Here is a 23,631-nt window from a genome sequence, read left to right as displayed (position 1 = left end):
ATCTGGAAACATAAGGCAATGAGGTTGATTTATTTAAATCGTAGTAAACAAAATCTGAATCTAAGGCCTCTTGATTTCTAATAATAAATGGGGCCATAATTTGACATGTGATCTCATTTTTTTCGGCTATGCTGATATTGGATGATATTTTTTTTCCTACAAGCGGTCAGTAACTTTGGACTATTTATAGATTATGGCATATGGCACTGAGTTACCGGTGCAAAATGATGGACTCTTTTGCTTTAGTTCTCTACCAGCTACTCTGTACCATCACTGAACTAGATCATACACAAAAGAACAGTGAAGTTTCAGGTGCAGAGTGAAGTGGAGAGATTAGGTGAATTAGCTGGTCTAGCCAATTCTTGTTTTTTGATTTGCAGTGGTATTCAGTAGGGTAGGGTTGGTGCGTTCCATAGAGTAGAATTTGATTTGCAATGAATAAGAATCATGCTTGTACTTGGAGGAATTTACAGGTACGGTTTCTCCATCTACGTACTGTTTGGATATATTACAGCAATCTAGAGTCTATAAGAATGAACTTGTAATGTTTTTATTTATTAAAATAAAATAGCACTAGAATACTCATTGACTTTTCCCTCTTTTCAACATTGCAAAATGGGTTGAATAAAGCAAAACGTAAAGATATTCGAAGAAAGAAATGGACTGTCGTACCTGCTTCATGTTGCTCATGATAGAGGTTGAGTGGTTGACTCCACAAGCGGATCAAGGTCTAGATTCTAAAAGTTTGAGCTACAATATTTATAAAATTACTTAATATCCATTTCCATCGCTATTTTCTCATTTCAAGAAATTCTACAGTAACTGATTTCCTGGTCTTTTGTTAAGAATTTCCTAAAAGTGTCTGTTTACATGATATCATATTAAACCACAATAACTATTGTGAGAGGAAAAATATTTCTTCTCATCTATTCCATTACTATTTGTGATTCTCATATATGTGTATGGTATTATTAAATGATTTTTTTATTTGGCTTGACTTTGTTGACTAGATTTTTATAAATATAATGATCCGCTAAAACACATCCCTACGGCATGTGCATCTCCACTGGATTTTTAACGGAGAGACCAGTGTCTATCAAAGTGGATCAACAACTATGGGAGCTTAACTATCAAATTATTGTTTACCTAACATAAAATTCATGTTTATTAGGGTTTTTTTCAAATATATCCCTACTGCATCTACATCTTTAGTATAAATACAAAATTATCATTTACTTATTCTTTTTATAAAAAAATAAAAAATATTGTGTAGTGGATTCTTCTAATAACATGCCTGCGGCATGTGCGTCTCCACTAGTTGTTTTCAAAACATGGTTAATTTATTCCATGTACTACTCCCTCTGTTCGCAATTTTGTAAACCTTGCAAAGTGTATAGCCCAGCTCTACTAATTTAACCACTCATTCAAGAAGAACTAATCATATTTGAGATATGTACATATTATCAATGAACTATTCATGCAAAATATTTTCAATAAATATAGTAATTTTAAAAGATCTTGTAGTAAGTTCTATGAAAAATAGAGTTGATAAGGTTGCATGTTGAGGACCTTTTGTGGATGCACAAAAGACATCATCAACTTACATACCATCAATACATTTAGGGTAGTCAAAGTAAATGATCTAAGGGGCTGGTAGTTAAATTGAAGTATGTCACAAGTAGTATTGGCTCAACAAATTTTATCAGGGTGTTTAAAAACAATATTCAGAATCATCATTCAAATTGGTATATCATTCAGAAAAAATCATCAATAACTCACATTTATTTATTATAGTTCTAGTTGTAGAGAAGTTCCAATTGTTTCTTTAAAAGGAAGAAGTGAGAAAAACTTTTGTTTAGTTCCTTACTTCTTATTGTTGTTGCAGGATAAGCAACCCCTGAAGTTCAAAGGATATTTTTTGTTGGGCCGAAGCAAATTATTGACGAACTCACCACAGAAACCTCGTTGTCGACGGGCACGTTGCCTACCGCTAAAATAATAGTGCCAATTAAATTCTGGAATAAATCTAGGAAAATACGAGTACCCGTGCCGAGCCGAGTTAAGGACTAGAACCTGGATAGACCGGTTTCACCATAAGGAACCTTACCAGCGGAGCTGCGCTCGGTCCGCACGAAGTAACATTGGTGCTTTACAAATCTGGATGAGTCACATTTGACCTGTTTACACTCGTTTGGGCGTGAGGATGGCAATACACAAAGGCTCCAAGCAAATTTAGGCGCGAGTTTTAGCTCCAAGTAAGACACGTGGAAAGCCAATGGGGAACCCAAGCAGGCAATTTATAATTGCAAGAAGTTACAAGATCTCTTGTGACAAGAAACTCTCTTATCAACAGTTGACTTTATGTCCTAAGGATGCTGAGAACATGTAGAGCGAGGTACGACCGTGGACAACCAAAGACAAAGGCGAGCACGTGGTTCTATTGCTAATTCCTCGATGAACTGGCAAGCAAATTAAGCACCATTGTGATCATTATTTGGCTGAAAAACAATTTACTATAAAAGAAACCATAAAACTGATGATCTTATTTGTGCCACACAAATTAGAATAACAACAACAAGCATGGTCAGCAATCCCTCAAACCAAAGATGAACAAATTTAACTGCACGTTGCAATCACTAGTGCTCACTATAGATATCCTGCAAACAGCATGCGTGATTTATTCAGAAATCAACGAATACAGACAGGCGAAGGCTTCTACTTGGGCGCGAACTTGGCCTTGATGGCGTCGACCTCCCCGTTGTCAATCCGGAAGGCCTTGGCCAGGATGTCGGAGGACACCGGCGGCGTGGCACCGAAGAGCGTCATGGCGATGGCCTGCGTGCCCTGGAGCTGGCTGTTGAAGGCAGCAACGACGGCAGCAGGGCCGTGTCCCCTGTTCTGCTGGAAGTGGACGAGCCCCCTGGGGAAGACGAAGACGTCCCCCTTGTTGACGATCTTGGTGAAGAGCTTGTTGGCAGTGGTGATGAAGCCGACCTCGAGCGTGCCCTCGAGCACGAAGATGATCTCGGTGGCGCGCGGGTGCGTGTGCGGCGGGTTCTGGCCGCCCGGGGCGTAGTCGATGCGCGCGATAGAGACGCCCAAGGTGTTCACGCCGGGGAACTTCTCCACGTTGGCCGCCGTCACCACGGAGCCCGCCGGGTTGTTGGTGTTGCCGGGGTTCCTGAGACCCGGGAAGAAGAAGTCGTCCGCCGAAATGTTCGCCTTGCAGGGGAACCCATTGATCTTGATCGCTGCGCGCTCAAATGGATCAGGCAGCTGCGGCAAGCTCAGTCACAAAAATCTTGGCAGAGATCAAAGTCATCGTTGACTTACGGGATGCGTAGTCCGCGACGCAGACGTCCTGGAGCATGTCGGGGTCGCCGGCGAGGGTCGGGGCGGCGAGAGCGAGCACGACGGCGCAGGCCGCGGCGACGTAGAGGTGGATCCTCGCCATGGCCGACTGGTCTATAACTCGGTACTGGACGATGCTACCAGCAGAGATTGCTATCAGCAGGTGGCAGATGAGTGATGGAAACGGGCAGAGCCGGAGCCCGTACTTATAGGCCGGGAGATTAGCGACCCTAACCGGCCGCCAAGACACGGGAGCTGTGGAGAGGGACGCTCACGGAGGACGGGCAGGTTAGCCAGGGACGGAAGGAAGGAAGGCGACGACGGGGGTAGGAACGAGCTTGCGAGGACAAGCAAGCTAAGCGAGCGCCTTCCCGGCTGTTAGGGACTTAGGGTGGGTGCGTGAGGGATGGAGTTGTTTATGCAGCGTAGGCGAACTGCCACACATGCCCGATGATTGGGGCCGCGGGTCTCGGACGACGACGCAGTCGTCGTCGTCGGCACGGCGCGGCTTTGAATTTTCTGCGAGCGTCGCCGCTCGGCGTACGTGGACGGATTGAAGCGGCGACAGCGGCGGACGGGACGGTATGGGCCACCGCCTCCGGCCGGCGGGGCCTCGTCGACGCACTTTGCGCTCCGTTTCGTCCTCGCGTCGGACGCACTTGCGGATCGACGCTTCCGCAGCCATGGCTGCCAGGATCGATCACCCATCGCGTTGCCTTGGTCCTTGGATCAGCCGTCCGTCCGGTTGATCAGAAACGGAGGCGAATTTGATTCCCACACCGTGGGTGGGGACAGCGCCCTGATTGTGCGGGGCTCACATGCCCCCGTGCACCAGGAAGCACGGGCGACGAATCGCACATGCGACGCGGTTGTCTCCAAGCACATGGTAGATGGTAGCCGTACTGGTTTTTTTCCCCTTTTCCTCTCTGGATGGAGATTGTTTCCGAACCACGTTATATTATAGTGGTAGCAGTGCTATTATTGGAGATCAAACTAATCGAGTTTAGATCTATATGCTGGAGTTTAGATCGCTAGAATGGAGTTTGGTAACAACCGGATAAGCAGTGGGAGCACATCTAATGAATAATCCCTATTCCATTTGCCACTTTACTGGATGTTTAGTCCTCCTAATTTTTCTGTTCTGTTCTCTGACGAGCCTGCTTGTGTGGTGGTACTAGTACTTTTAAACACTAAACTGACCAAGTTGGGGTTTTGCTCAGGCGTATAATCGGGTTTATTGTTGGTCGACTAAACATAGAGGAGGATAGTGACTACGAGTACATTTATCCCCGGTTGTCCCAGAAGCTAGCCGTCGCCTCTCCTGTCCCGATCGATACTCTTTGCAGCGACAGATTTAAAGATGGCGATCGAAAACGATGGGGATGGATTGATGGAAGCAGCAGCAGCGGCCGGTCAATGGCCGCTCCAGAAGACCAGAAGGCTTCTTTTCTCCTTTTTTTTTTCTCCCTGGCTGATCAGAGCAATGACTAAACCAGGTCTACCTTTTCATTCCATTTCTACCGTCAGGTAATAAAGTGGAGAAGAATATGGTTGTTTGTTTCCTCTTTTCGTTCATCTGCTACCGTCACCGAAGAAGGGAGAAGAACATGGTGGTTTCCTCTCGGTTCCAGGCTGATCCGGAGGAGCCGCATGCATCTTACCGCAATCCGAAGTAAACTGACCGTGCACCGGTCAGGGGAAGTGGCCTAGTGGGGAACGGCCGCTGGTGTTCTTATGGAGCTGACCGGTGACCTGCGGTAATAAAATGCCATTACCATCCTAAAGATAGTACTAATGAAATGCGCCAGTTCCTTCATTGCAAGTTCTTGCAACGTATATGCCCAAGGAATGAAGCTGCTGACAATGTCTTGCAATTGCAGCAGCAGCATGTTCAGATTCAGACTTCGTTCAGACTGAAATTGTTTCTTTTCCTCAGAAATGGAGAAAATAAAAACAGATCCAGCGTCTCATGTACTGGCAGTGCCAAGTGTGCCTCATAAAATCGGTCGCTGGCTTCGCCAACCCAGCCTCCCACGGTGCGTCCGGATGAGACGGTGGCCGGCCGGCCCGAACAAGACCGTCCTTAATTCAGATCAGATCCAGCGGCAACCTAGGAGCGAGGAGTAGTCAGTTCGGCCGTCGCCGTCAGGCACCTGCCCTGCTGACGCGCGCGCGGGCGAGTGGCCGCGCGCCGACGGAGGCGCTCGCCGCCGGCCGGCGCGGTCCGTTCCGGAGTGCGCTCGGCTCAGCGACCTGCCCCTCTGTTCGTTTCCCCTAGTCGCTGGGGGTGGTTCAGAACGGAGGTACAGTTAGTTAGCGCGGGATTACGTAGGAAAAATTATCGTCTGACGCAAACGCATGTATCTATCCTCCGTGCTCCTTTTAGGTTTGCTTAGTTGGAATGCACAACAGCGAAGGGCTTTGATTCCTTGGGCACCCTGACAAAAGGATCGACTTTGTGACCACGTTTAGTTTAGAACGTTCGAAGGGCGACGCAGACAAATATTGTCGAAATCGCATGCCTTTTGGCGTTAACGAACTTGGAGATAACAGCTCTATAATTAATTCTGACGGCGCAAGATCGGAGAGTAATGTTAAACTAACAGGTGTTTGAGCTTTTGGCCGTGTTTTGAGCTGTGTGTGGTTTAACTAACCGGTCATGCTCTGCCAAACATCAAGCTAAGTATCCACTAAAAAAACATTAAGTCAAGTTTCTATTTAGATTTAGGCACAAATTAATCATTCTCATCTTGTTAGTGATATACGCATTTGTTAACTCATACAAACCTTTACTTGAACAAATCTGGGCCGAACAAAAATAACCTAATAAGAACGTAAACAAATACTCAAACATGCAATCTTCATAGTAAAAATCCGGTTTATGCCCTCAAACTGTCATAAAAGTATTATTTTAATCTTCAAATGTAAAATTGTATAATGAGAACCGTCCAACTGTTGAAACAGGGTAAAATTTAACCCCTTGAGTGGTTTCAAAGGTGATTTTTATTTTATAAAAATTAAAAATAATTAGGTTTCAACTAAAAATTTATGAATAATTCATTTTAAAATAGAAAAATATGAAAAAAATCTAGCATTTTTCTAAAAATATAGCCTATCTATTGACACTCTACTTGATAATTATTCGGATCCAATTTTTCATATTCCTAATATTTATTTAGTTTTAGCTATGGCTATTAATTTTTTTAATAAATAAGATTCACATAGAGTATTGAGAGATAGGTCATATTTTAGAAAAAAATTTGTGCCAGTTTCATATATTTCTGATTTAAAATTTATTAATTTAAATCTTTTGATCTAACTAGAGTTTTTTAACTTTTTAAAAAAAATCTCATTGAAACCACCTTTGGGTGAAATTTGTCCGATAGTTGGATGGTCTTCGTTATCCGATTTTGTAATTGAAAATTAAAAATTAAACTATTATGCTAGTTTAAAGGTGAAAATTGGATTTCTTTTTTTCCCATCATCGCCCTCGTTCAATTATTTTGAAGGGATCCTTTTCCTCGTTCAAGAGTCTCCGCCCTTCTTCCACTCTGTCCCGAAGACTAACTAAGACCAATTGAGTCACGTTTTCATATTCTAATTGAACACTTTCCATTTATGATTAAAATAAAGGAGTATGATTATCATGTAGGTCCTTCATAAACTGGGCTACTACTGGCCATTTTGTCTTGAGCTTGTATCACATCTTGGGGGTAACCACGGCTGGACCTGGGCGGCAACAACCCCTCGGGCTCTAAATCCGCCCATGCCTGATGTAGTGCACAAACAAAGAGCACCTCTACGGACATCCACACGTACAAAACGGAACGGGGTACTAGAGCGTGCCAGCGCTTCATGGTACGTGCAGAATAGGGAGGGTTTCCGCCTAGCCGATGTAAAATACATATAATGTGCAGCGGCTGCTAGGCTATTGCTGCATCAAAAAATCCCTGCCTTACCCTAACAGGGGCTCCTATCTAGCTTCTATGTGTTGGATAGTGAGTTAGCTTCCAGTCCATCAGGTCTAACCTTTTTCTCCTTCGCCTCCACCGTTTCTTCTCCATCTTCTTCCCAGTAACACCGACCCCGCCTCCTCTGCCGCCGCCCGCCCACCCTCCACCGCCGCCCCCTTAACCCCACCCTTCCTAGCAGCCATCCTCTCGCCCCCGCCGCTGGCCACCATCCATCGGGCATCCAGCCCCACCCGGTCGGCGGCGCTCCAATGCCGCTTGACCTCCACCGTCGGTCGAACCGCCACCACCGCCAGTCATCCCGCCGCCTTCGACCTCCTCCTCCTCTAAGGTCAGCAGCCATTGGAGCCCAAAAACCCGAACCCTAACCCTATTGCCGACCTCAACCACCACCCGGTCCGCGTGGTGACCTCGCCACCGAGCTGCCCTCGCCCTCTAGCCTTGCTACTGGTGCATGAGCTAGCGGCGCGCGAGCGAGACGAGCGAGACCGAGAGGGTGAGGAAGAAGATCCAATGGTTAGGATTAGCCGCAATAATCTCAAAGCAGTGGAAGCTATGTAGTAAACTGGCTACCAGAAGCCACATAGGATTCCGCCCTAGCGGTCCACGCAAATATATAGACATCCTAATGGGCTGTTAACAAATTAATGGCCCATTATGACTCTATACCACCATATCCCATATGGGCTCTTGGGCATATTTCTCCAATAATGGTGGCGTGCGCCTGGTTTGTGCAGGCCGCATTCGGCCTATGGCAATATGATTGAATGGTTTAAAACCGAATAAGATGGGTTAGTGGTCTGTGGTGGTTTGGGTTAAGTTTTGCAAGTGGTCTGGTTTATATTGGTTTTGGAGGGTACCTATAAAATGGACTGGTGTGGCATGGTTTGATGTGAAATAGTAAAATACTCGTGGTTAGGGGGGGGGGGGGGTTCGGAACCATTGCCACCGTGACAACAAGCGCAGGCGCGCAGCAATCCCTCGAACCAAACATAAAATACTTTCAGTTTCGCGAGATACGGTCTCTAGCGCTCATGAGTCATCATACATATTGGTCAACCAGTATGAGCCATTTATTTGGAAATCCACTAGGGCATGCGGTGGAAGGCTTCTACTTGGGTGTGAATCGGCCCTTGATGGCGTCCACCTTCGCGTTGCCGATCTTGAAGGCCTTAGCCAGGATGTCGGTAGACACCGGTGGCGTGGCGCCAAAGAGCGTCATGGCGATGGCCTGAGTTCCCTGAAGCTGGCTATTGAAGGCGGAGATGATTGTGGCGGGGCCATAGCCCCGGTTCTGCTGGAAGTGCACGTGAGCCCTGGGAAAGACGAAGACGTCCCCCTTCGTGATGGTCTTGCTGAAGAGCTTGTTGGCAGTAGTGATGAATCCAACCTCGAGTGTGCCCTCGAGGATGAAGATGATCTCAGTGGCGCGCGGGTGCGTGTGCGGCGGGTTCTGGCCACCCGGGGCGAAGTCGATGCGCGCGATGGAGACGCCCAGCGTGTTCACGCCCGGGAAACTCTCCACGTTGGCCGCCGTCACCACCGACCCCGCCGGGTTGTTGGTGTTTCCGGGGTTCCTGAGACCCGCGAAGAAGAAGTCATCCGCTGTCACGTTCGCCTTGCACGGGAATCCATTGATCTTGATCGCTGCACGCACAGGTCAGCAGAATTTCAATAGTTGTCTACTCGGCCGGGCATGCTGCAAGAAGCATGCACCAAGGACCAGGAAGCTTGACAAAGATGAATAGAGGGCTCACGGGAGGCCCGATCAGCGACGCAGACGTCCTGGAGCATGTCAGGGTCGACAGCGACGGTCGGAGCGGCGAGCACAAGCACGACGGCGCAGGCCGCGGCGACATAGGGGTGGATCCTTGCCATGATCGGTCGCTCGGTACTGGATGAAGCTACCAGCAGATTGCTATCAGCAGGTGGCCGACTAGTGATGGAAACGAACAGAGGAAGGGCCGTACTTGTAGGCTTTGCATATATCCCCGAGGGCCTCCGAAATGGATAGGTCCAAGATGGGAAAATGAATCGGCACATGAGTTCAGGCCTTCAGGGCGTCCCATGTATGGAAAACAGATCATCAGCACTGGAGGTCAGGAGTCCAAGCGCCCACCGTCCATGTCCCAATCGATCGATCCGTCACATGAATGGTAATGTTCGGCGCCTCTGTCATTGTCATTGTCATAGCCACGCCGTGACGCCGCCCTCCTCTGCCTCTTGCGTCTTTCGCCTGATAAATCCAGATGGCGTTGGCTGGTGCCGCGGCCCAGCGGCCAGCACACAAGCCATCAGCCATCAGGGATCAGGCCATCACGACACCAATGCATGACGCATTAATGGAGGTCAGGACACGCAAGTTCAATCAGACCCTGAATTCTATTCTAATAATTATAATTTAGATATAAAATAACTAAGCTAATGTATAATATGCTTGTATATTATTGTCGATCATACAGAAGAGATATTTATTTACTGCACTTTTACTATAGGAAAACGAATCGAAGAATATACTATAAATTGTACATTAGAAACGTAGCCTGAGAATCTATAGAATCAATTTTTATCTTCTACCTCCACAAATTTAAGATAAGTTTATATATATACTTTGGAAAATTGTGAAATGCTATATTCCAAAATAAATAGTATTAGAATCTAATTTCTCAAAATGAAGCGATCCAAACGGGACCTCAAGAGTTCAAAGGGCGCGGAAAAATAAGATGCGTGTCTTAGCGTTAACAAACAGATATCAACTCTATAATTCACGGCACAACAAGAGTAATAATTTCATGGACCCTGAGGGCTAATGTACTGCATACAACTTTTTGGCAGTGTGTTGAGCTGTAGTATAACTAACCTGTCAGGCCTGGCCAGCCAAACATTAAGCGCCAAGTTTCTGGTTAGATTTTAGCCAAAGGCTCACAGTATGCAACGGTTTTTCATCTCGTTTTTTTTATGAAAGACTCACGCTCGATTTATTTCATTTGGGTTTCATCCATATCGCGAACCACAAGTTTCATCTTGTTGCTCAATCAAATCTTTGTACAGTAGTATGTGGTTCTTGCAAAATGTCGCACCCTTCCACTCCAAACGAAGACGGGAAAAAAAAAAGGGAAAATGGATTGGATCATATGTTGGCCCAGCAAGTATTGGGCTGGGCCTCTGGATTGCCGATCATTCCCACCCCTCGCTTTCCCCAACTTTCCTTCCAGCCCAAGTGTAAAACAAACGGTTAGCCCAGACGGACGTGACAAGCCCAACCCACCGTTACGAACTCCAGAGGCCCCTCTGGGCTCCGGCCTCAGCCCACTCCCATCCACCTTTTCTTCAATCTTCACCCGTTCCGCCATTCGTGCGCCTCGACCCGCCTTCCCTCTCCGAATCTCCAATCCGATAAGCCAAGCCAAAGCCCCATCATGGCGTGCCCGCCGGCCGTGTCCGCCCCCTCCGCGCTCGCGCCGGCTCCGACCGGCACCCGTCTCGGCTCCTCGACGGCGGCGCGGCGCGGCGCGCTCTCCCTCCGCCCCGCCCGCGCTCTCCCCGCGCTGAGTCTCGGCCTCGGCGGCCGCCGCGGCGCCGTCGTCGTCCGCGCCGCCGCGGCGGAGGTACGTGCCGGTTACGGGCGTCTGCCGCTCTCACCGAGCCACGAGCGCGCGTGCTGACGGGCGGAAATCGGTGTTCCTCTGCAGGGGGCCGTGGAGCTGCAGGCCAAGGTGACCAGCAAGTGCTTCTTCGACGTGGAGGTCGGCGGGGAGCCCGCGGGCCGCATCGTCATCGGGCTCTTCGGGGAGGTCGTCCCCGCGACAGCGGAAAACTTCCGTGCCCTCTGCACTGGTGCGTACGCTGCGGATTGAACTCAAATCTGTACTGGTCGCAGTAGGCTTAGGAGCTCACGTTCTATTGCTGCTCATTTGGTTGGGGCCTTGGGGAACAGGTGAGAAAGGTTACGGCTACAAGGGCTGCTCCTTCCACCGGATCATCAAGGACTTCATGATCCAGGGTGGCGACTTCCAGGAGAACAATGTAAGCATATTTACTAATCTGCATTTTGCCTTAGTGGCTGCTGCAGATGTTACGAAAGTTGCATATCAATTCGAGGGAAAGTTACTTTTCGAGTCACCAATCGATCTGGCTGGGTGCTTATGAGTTTGTCTAGCATTTGACCATCAATTTACTTGTAGGTTCCTATGAAGTTTCAATTTATATACTTTAAGAAACTTTCAATTTAGACTTTAGGTATTGCTCCAAGTCAAACTGTTAAAGTTGGAAGCAAGAAGTCCTATAAAAATGGCAGCAACAAAATTTCTGGCATTTGTACAATTTTTATCCCCTTCGCCAATTTGCCATCGAGAACTTAGCTATTTTGCTACATACATCTAGAGAAGAGGAAAGCAGATTTTGAGGTTCCAATTCGACATGGCAAGTCATTGCTCTAGTTAGAAAGTTATAGCGATGCCTCAAACAAGAATAAAAGTCAGTTGTGATATTTTTGTTTGCAAAGAAGGATCCTGTATAGTTTGGCCTGGTAAGACTTATATTGCACCTATTGAGTTCCATACCTTGCTTTAAAAAAATTGTTTTCTGATGATCTGAACTAATATTTCATTTTAGGATTAGTATCACCACTAAATGGTCATCAATGCACAAGGTTATTGGCATATGGGTCCAAGATATAGAACGAGGATCTTTAGATCCAGCACATTGAGTCCTCCACAACCATGAGATTCATTGAGCATGCCTGGATCTGATTTCTATTTTTTTCCATGGGCAGGCCTGCGTAATATTGAGCATTACACGCAATACCTACAATATTATCAATTAGTATTAAAAGTGCACTTTGAATGGGCATCCAGCTATCCGCATTGCATCATCCAATATCTATTTCTCTTGTGTTGAGAGTAGTTGAAAACCATTTTGCATTATATAGTGCAAAACTGCAATGCACCTCCCTTTATGCAATTTTTAAATTCTCTTTCCATCATTCATCTTAGTTCATAAGGATACATCCATTGGGGTTTGCCTGTAAAAATGTTCCAATCAAGGTACCTCATTAGATAAGCTCTGATTTTCTTTTATTTTAGTAATAAATTTCTTATAAGCTAGCAAGGGCTCAGAACTTGAAAATGCAGATTGGTGTATCTCATAACACAAAATTAATTGTTGGGTCCCAAGTTGAACAAAGTACATGCAATTTGATTTTATGATTACTGAGAAGTGAAAACATGAATATTGAAGGTGAAGACCCAACTTCTATGCTCTTTGTTAATGTGAGAACAACTCAGTGTGCTGATGACGGGTGGGGTAGGAAACCACCTCATGCGTTTTCACATTGGAAGCTACCACTTTTCTGGAACAATGGAAGCTATATACTGTTCAAAGAATTTACAACCAAATTGTCAAAGAGGTAGAAAAAACGCCCCATGAATACCAAACAAATTTCACCCTGGTCTTGTCAGAAAAATCAATGATGCTTCCTTAACGCACTTGTTTCTGTAATGAGAAAAGGTCGTCTTTACTTATTTTTAGTCCTAAACTATTACTGTTGACCACAGGGTACTGGTGGCAGAAGTATTTATGGTGAATGCTTTGACGATGAAAATTTTACATGTAAGTGACTCCTGAGCCTTCTACTTGATTAACTTGCATTGTTGCATTTTCATTTTTAAAGTACTGGTACTAATTCTGTTCTTATTCCTCTAGCTTTTTGTCACTAACCCTATGGCTTTTATTGTTGTGAGAAAAATTCACTTCGCATGCTTTGGTGGTCCTTCTCACATGGTCAGATTTGCTTTTTAAATGGGCTCATAGGCAGCATAAGGAGGGATGACAAATCCTCTTCAATGCATAAATTCAAATAGTGCGGACAAGGACTTATAGGACACTGACTCTTAATGATCGTTTGCTGAATTGTAAAATGTGGGGGTGTTTGGTAGCAGTTTGCTAGTTCTTAAATTGAAAAGATCTTTTCCTTACCTTTTTTCAGTGAAGCATGTTGGCCCTGGTGTACTAAGCATGGCAAATGCTGGTCCTGACACAAACGGAAGTCAGTTTTTCATTTGCACTGTGAAGGTAAGGTGTTCATCATCTCCAACAATGAAGTAATGATTGTTAATTTTTCAGTTTCTCTCACTATTGCCCCTTCTGGAACACCTTGAATTTTGCAGCATTAAGAATCAATTTTTAAGTAATGATTGGCAATTTTTTAAGTAATGATTCACATTTAAATGTATGTGTTGATTAATAGATGTACGTTGATAGCCTCAAATATGTACATGGATATGTTTTTATACATACTTCGAGTTCTTTGGTATATTTGTTACTTCAGGCATTACAAAAAGAAAGTTATTCTATTATAGCTTATTTAGATAGCTTTAAACCCAAGTTTTAGTTATATACACCCTTAAGGTAGTAGCTTAGAAACAACTATTTGTCACAAAAAAGGGGATGGAGAAGGTTCCATTCAATACTGCCTGTTTACGTAGAATCAAATTTCCTAGTGCCATGATATATCCCATGTCCTAGAGCGAACAACTTGAACACAAATTTCCACTGCCTCCTTTTTGGAAGATTATTATCCAGGCCTGTAAAATTGTCATACGTGATTTACATCTTGGTACTTGAACTCATTATCTTCGAGTACCTTGATACTCTGAATTAATATGACAATAATCATTTCTATTGTTTAAATTGTAAAATGTTTTCATTCGATGAAATTATAGACGTTATTGTCTCTCTGTTCCTTTTGGACCTTTGGCCAGCACTACCTGATTATGTTTATGTTGTTAGGCTGTTATTTTTTTATAATGATCAGTCCCACCTTCCACTTCCATATGTTTTCCACTGTTCTGTAATTTTCTGTAATAAAAGTTTGTTCATATGCTTTGGTTTATTACATATTTCATAAGTCAGCACCAGACATTTTCAACTCAATCACATTGATTGGTCTGTTATTTATGTATGAACAAGACATCTAGATGTGGTAGGATAATATATCAAGAATAAACTATCCCCAATTCTAACATACCCCTGGACTTCTCATGTTTGTTTTCTCCGTCAAGAACCTGCCATTGAGATTTTATTGGCTCACACTCAAATAATGGAATGCTTCTCAGACGCCGTGGTTGGACAACCGTCACGTCGTGTTTGGACATGTCCTGGAGGGGATGGACGTGGTGAAGCAGCTTGAATCTCAAGAAACCAGCAGGGCTGATACTCCCAAGCAACCCTGCCGAATCGTGAATTGTGGTGAGTTGCCCTTGGATGGCTGAGTTCCCGAGTAAAGTCAATAGGTCAGTTTTGGCAGTTAAACTGACAAATCCTCCTTTTCTTCTGCGGAAAACTTGAGCCTTTTGATAGAGGGGTCCTTGATTTCTGTTCAACTAGTCAACTTTAGGACACTCTTGAGGTCTTTTTTTTTGCGAGCAATAAATATTTGTTTGGTGCAAAAATAGAGCAATATAGGATGAAATGACACGGTGCTATGTTCTTATTTTTAGCGATGAGTTTCAACATGAGTTGCTGTTGTCCAATGAAACTTGAAGTCTTCTCTTATCCAAAAAAACTGTCCTTTTGGTAATGGAAGGTGCTTCAGCAGATTACCAATTCCATCGCTAATAGAAAATATTTAATATTTTTGGTGATTGCAAAAATATATCTCCCTCTTGCTCAAATGTAGGAGATTTCTTCCTCCACCCTATCCATTGAATAATATGCCATAGCATTAATTACTAAAAATATAAAAAGTGCTATTGCTTATCGACTGTAGATGCTCGTAGCATCGACGTCCATTCGTTGGCATCGTTAGAGTTGAAAGTGCAAACATCGAACTTCTGTCATTGGGTTATGTGAGTACGTGTATGGTGAAACTTTTACTCGGAGATGTGGACAAATATTACGATTTGGCAGTGAGTTGGACAGAGTCACTGAGTCAGTCACCTCAAAAATTGGGATGAGTAAGTAGCAGATAAAATGTGGTCGGCCTTCATTCATGCCGACAAGTTAGAGCATTGCTTGCATTTCAATCCATCAGATGACGCATACATTTCCGACCGAGAAAAAGGAAGATGCAATATCAACAGAGGACAGAGCTAGAGCTGCTACAGCTACAGCTGCAGCTACATGACAAACATCCTTCTAGAAACCATATCTGCATGAATCTGTTCTCTGCCCTTCTATAGTGTACCGGAACGCATGGATGAAGAACACCTGTAAAGCTGTTGGGGCCGCCATGCTCCCCACTGGCCAAACAACAGGCATCATCCATGGCAAAAAAACATTTGTTCTGTTTTCTTCACCTGCACTCTTACTATACTCGTACAACAACAATCATGCAACGCAAAACACACACACACACACACACGGCCCACGGCGCTGCACGTGCCACCCCCAGCGACCCCGTGCGCGCTGTGCACGTACGGCTAGCTCCCTGACCAAACCACATGCATGCTAATCCTATACTAGCTTTCTTTTCTTTTCTTTTCTTCGGGGAGAAATGCTAAAACTAGCTACGACCACACACACACACTCTTACGACGCGTGCATATTTGTACAGTGGAACCCAAAAATGCTGGCAGAAGCAACTGTTCCTTTTTTTAGTTGTTTTTTTCCCTGATGAGTTTGGAAGACGGTTAATGTTGGAGATGACGGGGTTATCTCTCTTGGTGATCACGTGCCCGCATCGTCGTCAGCCGAAGGAAGCTTGGATAGTGAGTTCCTGGACCCGCCGCCGCCGCCTGGAACTCCGGATCTTTCACGAGCCGAGGCGGGAGGCGGCGGAGGCGAGCGCCACCGCCTGGGCCCACACCTTGAGCCGCGCCTTCACGTCCTTGGGGTCGTCCCCTGTTCAATTCGTCCACACAATGCAAACAGCACGTCAGCACAAGAAGACGATCACGAAGCGGAGGAAAACCCGGGAACGCTTTGCAACGAAGCAAAAGCACCCGGGCCGATCCGTCCAATCACGCGCTCGCTAGTGGTACGCCCGGCCCGCCATCGCCGAGGACTCGTGGCGACAAAGGAACCGGGAAAGAACCCCTCGTCGTGGGGCGCGCCATGATGAGCAGCGAATAGAGGGAGGCGGATGAGCAGGGCAGAGCAGCAGCAAGCTAAAGTGTCGCGCTCGGCGCGTCGGCGTCCGGAACTCCAACCACCGCGTCCCAATCAGGCCTTGATGAGCGCAGGCGCGAGCGCAATTCCCGGCCACAAAAGTCACGGACGCGTGCGATGGAATTCCCTCCAGTACCATGTACATGTACGTGCTTTTGGGTGATTAGACAGGGGCTACGTGACACTTGGCGCGTGCGCCGCCTGCTTCGTCCGAGTGCGCTGCGCTGGGCTGCCTGGCAAGGCAGGGCAACTGACCCGGCCGCCGTGGAACGCGATTCCCGGCCGTCAGCGTGAGGCGACGCGAGTGCAATACATGGCGGGTTGGCGGAGCCCCAGCCCCCCGTCGGCTCTGTGCTATGATGGACGTGCGCGCGGTGGCGGATCGGCCGCCGGCGCCGGGAATTGATCCGCCAGCCGGCGAGGTGATGCGATGCGAGCTAGCGCGCCGCCGGTCGGCTCGAGCGGACCGGCCGATGCAACTCGCGAACGCGTACGGACAAGCCGTTCGGAGCACTCGTTGACAAATGACGAGCAAACCCATGGTTGCTTCGATCTACCCCTTTCTTTTCAATCTACTCCAAGCTTACGTTTGCCGTGGCAGCGCAGTAGATAGATAATTGGAAAAGCTGGTACGGAGTAGTTAATGGCAATGATTGGGGACGGGGGTTGGGTGGGTTGTTACCGGGGCTGGAGATGCGCCAGCTGCCGGAGGCCGGCGAGTTGCCGCCGCTGCTGGCGGTGTCGACGCCGGAGAGCGCGTGGCAGGGGATCTCCACGGTCCAGTCGCAGGGGAGGCCCAGGCCCAGGTCGCGGCACGCGCGGACCTCCTCCATGTCCATCGCCACACCGCCGCGCCCCGCGGCGGGGGACTCGCCGCCTCCGCCGCCGAGAACCACCACGGGCACCGCCGCCGCCGCCTCCTGCCGCTGCTTCCGCGCCCGCCACGCGCGCTCCAGCCACACCTCCCGCGCCATCCGCTCGCGGTGGTGGTACCGCTGCCGCCTGCCGGCGCCGGGCGGCCACCGTGCCTCCGTCTCGCTCGCGTACTCCTTGCCGCCGCTCGTCCCGGGCCACCACGGCGGCGACGACGACGACCGCGCCGCCGCCGCCCGCGCGCCGCGGTCGGGCGTGCCCGGGAGCGACGCCGACGACGGGGCCTGCACGTCGTACGGAGGGGGCCACGCGCCGCCGTACGTCGCGGCGTTGACGTCCGACCGCACCTCGAACTCGTCGTCCTCCTCATCCTCCGCTTCATCCCCGCCGTCCTCGTCGTCGGCGTCGCCGCCGTCGGAGCCCTCCATGGACAGGCGCGACAGGCGCTTGCTCATGTCCCACTCTTCCTCCTCCTCCTCCTCTTCCTCTTCCTCTTCCTCTTCTTCCTCAGCTATGAAGTTGTCGTCGTCGTCGTCATCGCGGCCGATGACGTCTCGGATGGTCGGCGGAGGCGAGGCTTCTGTCAACGGGGACGCCATTTTCCGAGCGGAGCAAGCTGAGATGGTGGAGCTGGAGAGGCGGCTGGGCAAGAACCAAGAAGAGAGCCAAGAGGTTGAAGTTGATCGGAGAAGACTTGCGGCGCAAAGCGACTAGATCGAACCGAAACCTTTGTTTGGTTGCTGCAAGTTAGATGGTGGAGCTGCTAGGGAAGCAACTGAGAGCATATGCGATATTCCCAAGGCAATGGCCGATGGGTCTTATATATTGGCCGATCGGAAATGCACTGAAGAACAGCTCCTCACGGCCGGTCATGGGTTACCTTACATAGTTAGTAGTTACATCCCGTGCGTGTAACAAAGTATTGTTACTGTAGTAGGTTGAGCAAGCAAACAAAGTACTGTAAGTTTGTTATAATCCAAGAAAGAAATGCCTGTAAATTTGTAACTCGGATTCATCTTCTTCAGTGGTAGTGGATTTTTGTTTTTTTTTTGTTTCAAATTTTCCTACATCTCCGTAGGGATGCTCGCGGTTTGCCAAATAATTTTTTTTAAACAAGACTCGGTGGAAACTAGCTTTTATTTACGGACCAATCAGGCTATATACTTCCTCCATCCCAAATTGTTAGTTATTTTAATTTTTCACATACATAATATTTTGATTTAAATCGTCTAGATATAATAATTTATATATCTAATAATTAAAATTATGTATCTAGAATAATAATTTAGAATAATAATTTAGGACGGATCGGAAGGAGTATATAACAATTGTTCGCGAAGAGTTTATTAATAGAGTATCTATCGTAAGTTTTACAAAACCAAAGCAACAAAAGGGAGGGGGGGGGGCGCATTTTCCTCGGTATCTTCCGTTGGCTTGTACCATATGGAACTTGTGCATTTTACGGCCCCACTTTAAAACTGTGAGCGTTAGTTGTGTTAATCCTACCGTGTCTTTTCTTTAATTTTATGACATGCACGCTACCCTGTTGGCTTCCATGCGTACTCGTTGAGCCGTGGCACACCCGCAGCTCAAGCTAGATCAATTACGCTAACAACCCATTTTGTTTGTTTGCTTGGTGCCGTTAAGTTGGTATCAACCGCATGCCTGCCACATTAATTCCGGAAAGTTTACACGGCGACACATATGCTAACCACTGTTAGTGTTACTGTTAGTACCCCGCTGAACAGGGTAAAATCCATCTCCCTTCCGTTGCTGCACGAGCACAAAACAAAACTGTTTCTGAACCGTCCAATATTTCCTTCCTTGCTCCGGAGGGAATCAGGATAGCAAAGCCAGAAAAGGTTAACCCAGACGTCATGATCTCTCTTTCCCGCATAAAAAAAAGAAAAATCCAGTTTAAACCCTCGAATTATCGCAAAAATCCAATTTTCAACATTTAACTATAAAATCGGGTAAAATAGGCCATCCAACTATCGAAATCGTGTAAATTTGGTCCTTTGGGTGGTTTGAAAGGTGGTTTTGTATTTTTTTAAAAGATAAATTTTTTAATTAGATCTAAAGAATCAAAACTAATCCATTTTAGATCAGAAAAATATGAAAATATTATTAAAATTTTTCTAAAATTGTGACCTATCTATTATTTCTCAATTTGAAATTTATTTATTTAAAAATAATAGGCATAACTATAAGTAACCAAATATTATGAACATAAGATCTGAATAACTGACAATAGAGTGCCAATAGATAGGTTACATTTTTAGAAAGTTTTTTATACTCATTTCATAGTTTTTGATTTAAAATAAATTACTTATAATTTTTTTAGTTTAAAATTGTATATTTTTTATTCTCATAAGATGAAAAATATATTTGGAATCACCTAAAGGAGCAAATTTGCACGGTTTCGATAGTTGGGTGGTCTATGTTATCCGATTTTGCAGTTGAAGGTTGAAAATTAGATTTTGTGATAGTTCAGACTTTAGTGTCAAAAACATCCCCAACGAGATTAAGGAGAACGCGATTAAATTAGCGGTCTCGATAAGGATTGGCGAAGAATGAAAAAGGAACGTGGGTAGGAGCATAGTACGTGCGGGCCGCGCCTGCGGCTGGGATCGGGGCCGCCGGCTAGCTGGCGACGCCGACGTGGCCACGAGAGGGGCGCGCCAAGCGGGCAGGCGTCCCTGTCGGGGGCCGGCAGCCGGGCCCCGCCGCGACAGGTGGCGCCGCCCCGGACCCGGCCAGGTCAACGCGCGCGGGCTGTGTGGCTGAGGCCCCCGGGCGGAGGGCAGGGTCGGCGCCCGCCGCGTGGACGCTCGCTCCGCGGCTTTGGAAAGTTGGAACGCGAACAAAGCTCTGGACTTGATTAACTAGGGTTTTGAGAAATTCATAAGATTGTCAGTTCCGTGGTACCATCAACGGCGACGAGCGAACCAAATGCGCGGGCGGCACTGCTGCTCCAACGATTAGAGAAAAATATTAGAGAAGAAGTGAGGCCTTGATGTTCGATTCCAACGATAGCTGAAGCTCGATCTCGAGCATCGTTACTAGCAGTAGCCTGTGATTATTCCCTGCGACGTGGTTGGAGCACTGCTGCTAACCCAGTTAGCAAACGTGCTCCACGGGAAGTAATCCGCGCGTGCGAGGTATGTTTGAGGAGCTAAAGTGGAGCGCGCTAAACTTTAGCACATAATTTAGCGTTGAAATTTTTAAATTTTAACTAAAATTAGTCCACCTATTAGCATTTGAATGCAAACGGGACCTGATTCTAACGGGCTCTTCTCACCTCGCGATTAATGCCGCCGTCGCCGTACCCCCGAGTCATTCCACGATGATCAATTCAACGGGGCGGCGATGGTTGCTTGTCTTTTGAGTAGTGAATCTGCTGTGGATCGAAGGAGCGGGCGAGCGCCGGCGACGAGCCAGCCACCGTGCCGCGCCCTGCTGCTGCTTCGGCTCCTGATGACGGGCTGATCTGATCCCGGCGCCGGCACGCGGGCATGGGGCCAGCCGCTGCTGTTTCTATACCATATCCTCCGTTGATCATGTAGCTAGCGCACCGCTGATGGGTGGCCTAGCTAGTATATCAGTATATGCTGGGGAGAGGAAACAGTCGTGCATGAACATCCGAATCGCCGAGGAGGTTTGGAAATCTGAACGGATCAGCGCGGAACTTGGAAAATATGCAACGGGTGCTGCGTGGGGACGAACGGAACGGGCACCGGCCCGCGCGAGAAAATTTCAAAACTATTAAAATGCCAGGTTACGGACGGCTTCCACAGCTTTCAAATTGTTCTTTTTTTCTTCTTCTTTGTGCTGCTTCCTTTTTTGTTTCTTACTCGCGGGCCGCCCTTTAGGCGTGAGCCAGGGAATGCTGGGTCTGCTAATGATTGATGCTAGAACGGTAGATGCTAGCGAATCGTGATGGGCCTTGTGTTCCCCTCCAAATTTTAACTTTTTACACTCTCTCTCCATCACATTAATTTTGGGACACATGCATGGAGCAGTAAATGTATGTAAAAAAATAACTAATTGCACAGTTTAATTGTACATCACGAGACGAATCCTTTTAGCATAGTTAGTCTATGATTAGATAAAATTTGTCAAATATAAACGAAAGCGCTACAGTATCTCCGGTTTATAACATTTGCAATTTGGACTGCACCTAAACGGGCTCGGGCTCTTGATGTTTCTCTGTCCCAAGTGCCGGACGCATTCCGGTGATCACTACCGCGGCACGCAAGGTTCTGCTGCCTGGCCTCGTCAGATCTCAAGGGGCAGTAGCAGGCAGGCGCCGACGCAGGCCATGCCGCGGCCGCCGGCGAGTGGCGGGACCGAGCGTGCTCGCCAAACCAAAACCCACCCGCTCACCAAGAAACCAAGCCCGTTTGTCGACACCCAAATTTGGAACGGCTCGGTGAGGCCTGGCCCAACCGGAATCGCAGCGGACAGGCCGAATCGCACGGTAGCGGATCAAAAGAAACCGGGCGGCTGCTGCTCTGGGCTGTCACGGCAGTTAGGCCGCCGCGAGGCCCGCAGCGTTTCGGGGGCCGTGCGTTGCAGGGCCGGAGCGGGCCGCGGAGGCGCAAAAGCGATGGATGCCGCGGCCAAGGTGGACCTCGCTCAGTCACTCTCGGCTCCACCACCAGCGCCGGCAGCGCCGCGACAACCAGCCTCGCTTCCTCGTCCTCCCCGACCCCCCCGCCAGTCCGGCTCCGGCTCCGAGCCACCAGCACCGGCCATTGCGGGTTGGTTCGTCCGAGGTGAGCGCTCCTCTCCCTTCCTTCCGCTCCTCGCGTTCCGCGTTGCAACCTTGCACAAAGGCCCTGAACCCTCTGATGTAATGTTGGTGTGACTGATCCATTCCAGTAGCCTGTTTACCCGATGTTTAACCGAGTGCCGACTTCTTGCAAAGTCGCCCCCCACCCACGGTGCTATTCGAATCGCCCACCATTGCTTACCCACTTCACCTTTTCCAGCTAATCACTTGGGCAACGGTAGTCTGAACTATGAAAGTTTGGGTATTCGTATTCAGTATTTACCTCTTGTTCGGTGCTCACTTTTCTGGCAATGCTCAGGCGCCAAATGGTCGTATACGTATCCCAAGTGAATTGAGGCAGATGGATCGAACCCATCATCAAAAAGTGAAGCATCTATATATTGGTTGTTTCTTTTGTACACCATGGCTTGGCTTTGTGAGTCCCTTATGAACGGCCAAATTGTGCGTGCTCTTTTTCAGTCCTCCTCAAACAGTTGGACTCTTATCGTTTTTGGACGGATGGTTTTTTAGAATCGTGTTTTATTTTCTCAACATTCCTACTATAAATGTTGTTACTCATTACTTTTGTAATCAGGTGTTTGGTTGACAGGCTGCTGAAACCACTATTGGATGAAACGAACGGGATCAATCTGGATCTACCCATGGACTGAGGTAAGTCTTCTCCAAGCTTTTCCTGGGCCTGCCTGTCATATGTAGTGAGCTGTCGATCATCAATTGTCCGTTGCCTTACATGTCAAAATATCAGATCCTGAATCTGACATTTTATTCAGATTTTTTGTTGACAAGGCGTGGAAACCACCTCAGAAAGTCAATATAAAGGTTCCTGAATCTGTCAGTGTGGATAGTGATCACATTGATATGCCTTGTCTCAAAATTTGTTTAATAAGTTGGGTTGCAAATTAATTCAGGCTGGGTTAAGTTGACAAGTTCGTTTAACATAGCTGGAAACATTCCGCTCTGCTGAAATTTGCCAGTAGAAGTCTTGCTGATTTTTCAGATTCATCATTGCTAGTATAAAACTCGGATTCCTTAGTTTTGTAGAATCCCATGAAGCCAACTCTTGAAAGTTTGCCCTTTGAAGATGAATAAAAAATCGGAATTCTTAGGTTTGTAGAATCCCATGAAGCCAACTCTTGAAAATTTGCCCTTTGAAGATGAGTAAAAATTGCTTTTCAGCTGAGATGCTTTGTTTTGACCCAAAATGGCTGTTTATTATAAAGTGGGAAAGTTTGAAGATGAGTAAAGCTAAAAGATGAGTAAAGCTAAAACATGTGTTTTTTCCATAATGAATGGCAGGTGGGTAATTTTTTACCCCAAAAGTCACTGAAAGCAGGGGGGAGGTGCTTTTGGATTTGTACTAGGGTGAAAGCAGCTTTTGGTCAAAAGCACTTGGGGCGTTTAGGCCCTTTGGTTGGCTTTTGGCTTTTGCAAAAGCAAAAGCAGGTGCAAAAGCCCAACCAAAGGCACCCTTAAAGGCTGTTTGTTATAGGGGAAAGAATAAGTCCAAATCATTGAGACCTTACACCTTAGGGT

General features: G+C 47.1%; 4 protein-coding genes across 4 annotated transcripts; 1 reads left to right on the top strand and 3 right to left on the bottom strand.

Moving 5' to 3' along the window:
* Positions 1 to 2,493: 2,493 nt before the first annotated feature.
* On the bottom strand, positions 2,494 to 3,747 carry LOC112892095 (germin-like protein 1-1). Its single transcript, XM_025959171.1, has 2 exons — positions 3,334 to 3,747; positions 2,494 to 3,251 (listed from the first exon to the last, which is right to left on the bottom strand). The coding sequence occupies exons 1-2, from the start codon at positions 3,452 to 3,454 to the stop codon at positions 2,716 to 2,718; spliced, it is 657 nt and encodes a 218-aa protein (XP_025814956.1). The 5' UTR covers positions 3,455 to 3,747; the 3' UTR covers positions 2,494 to 2,715.
* A 4,570-nt stretch (positions 3,748 to 8,317) lies between these two features.
* Positions 8,318 to 9,346, bottom strand: LOC112892097 (germin-like protein 1-1). The gene is made up of 2 exons (XM_025959173.1): positions 9,080 to 9,346; positions 8,318 to 8,969 (listed from the first exon to the last, which is right to left on the bottom strand). Exons 1-2 carry the CDS (start codon positions 9,198 to 9,200, stop codon positions 8,434 to 8,436), a joined length of 657 nt encoding a protein of 218 aa, XP_025814958.1. The 5' UTR covers positions 9,201 to 9,346; the 3' UTR covers positions 8,318 to 8,433.
* Positions 9,347 to 10,691: 1,345 nt separating this feature from the next.
* LOC112892093 (peptidyl-prolyl cis-trans isomerase A1) lies at positions 10,692 to 14,839 on the top strand. Its single transcript, XM_025959170.1, has 6 exons — positions 10,692 to 10,930; positions 11,015 to 11,159; positions 11,260 to 11,348; positions 12,878 to 12,932; positions 13,309 to 13,394; positions 14,438 to 14,839. Exons 1-6 carry the CDS (start codon positions 10,742 to 10,744, stop codon positions 14,591 to 14,593), a joined length of 720 nt encoding a protein of 239 aa, XP_025814955.1. The 5' UTR covers positions 10,692 to 10,741; the 3' UTR covers positions 14,594 to 14,839.
* A 633-nt stretch (positions 14,840 to 15,472) lies between these two features.
* Positions 15,473 to 18,273, bottom strand: LOC112893217 (histone-lysine N-methyltransferase SETD1B). The gene is made up of 2 exons (XM_025960422.1): positions 17,113 to 18,273; positions 15,473 to 16,163 (listed from the first exon to the last, which is right to left on the bottom strand). Exons 1-2 carry the CDS (start codon positions 17,900 to 17,902, stop codon positions 16,075 to 16,077), a joined length of 879 nt encoding a protein of 292 aa, XP_025816207.1. The 5' UTR covers positions 17,903 to 18,273; the 3' UTR covers positions 15,473 to 16,074.
* Between the last annotated feature and the right edge of the window lie 5,358 nt (positions 18,274 to 23,631).

This window comes from Panicum hallii, chromosome 5, assembly GCF_002211085.1.
Source record: "Panicum hallii strain FIL2 chromosome 5, PHallii_v3.1, whole genome shotgun sequence".
Taxonomy (NCBI): Eukaryota; Viridiplantae; Streptophyta; class Magnoliopsida; order Poales; family Poaceae; genus Panicum; species Panicum hallii.
The sequence above is the reverse complement of the archived record's forward strand: the minus strand, read 5'-3'. Positions and strand labels throughout refer to the sequence as shown.

What these genes read in the sequence shown, in the direction of transcription:
- LOC112892095 (XM_025959171.1), bottom strand. Translation starts at nt 3,454, where the DNA reads ATGGCGAGGATCCACCTCTACGTCGCCGCGGCCTGCGCCGTCGTGCTC. An exon ending in CGTCGCGGACTACGCATCCC is followed by an intron (nt 3,252 to 3,333) that starts GTAAGTCAACGA and finishes TTGAGCGCGCAG; the next exon opens with CGATCAAGATCAATGGGTTC.
- LOC112892097 (XM_025959173.1), bottom strand. Translation starts at nt 9,200, where the DNA reads ATGGCAAGGATCCACCCCTATGTCGCCGCGGCCTGCGCCGTCGTGCTT. An exon ending in CGTCGCTGATCGGGCCTCCC is followed by an intron (nt 8,970 to 9,079) that starts GTGAGCCCTCTA and finishes CTGTGCGTGCAG; the next exon opens with CGATCAAGATCAATGGATTC.
- LOC112892093 (XM_025959170.1), top strand. Translation starts at nt 10,742, where the DNA reads ATGGCGTGCCCGCCGGCCGTGTCCGCCCCCTCCGCGCTCGCGCCGGCT. An exon ending in GCGACTTCCAGGAGAACAAT is followed by an intron (nt 11,349 to 12,877) that starts GTAAGCATATTT and finishes TGTTGACCACAG; the next exon opens with GGTACTGGTGGCAGAAGTAT. An exon ending in TGACGATGAAAATTTTACAT is followed by an intron (nt 12,933 to 13,308) that starts GTAAGTGACTCC and finishes ACCTTTTTTCAG; the next exon opens with TGAAGCATGTTGGCCCTGGT.
- LOC112893217 (XM_025960422.1), bottom strand. Translation starts at nt 17,902, where the DNA reads ATGGCGTCCCCGTTGACAGAAGCCTCGCCTCCGCCGACCATCCGAGAC. An exon ending in CTGGCGCATCTCCAGCCCCG is followed by an intron (nt 16,164 to 17,112) that starts GTAACAACCCAC and finishes CGAATTGAACAG; the next exon opens with GGGACGACCCCAAGGACGTG.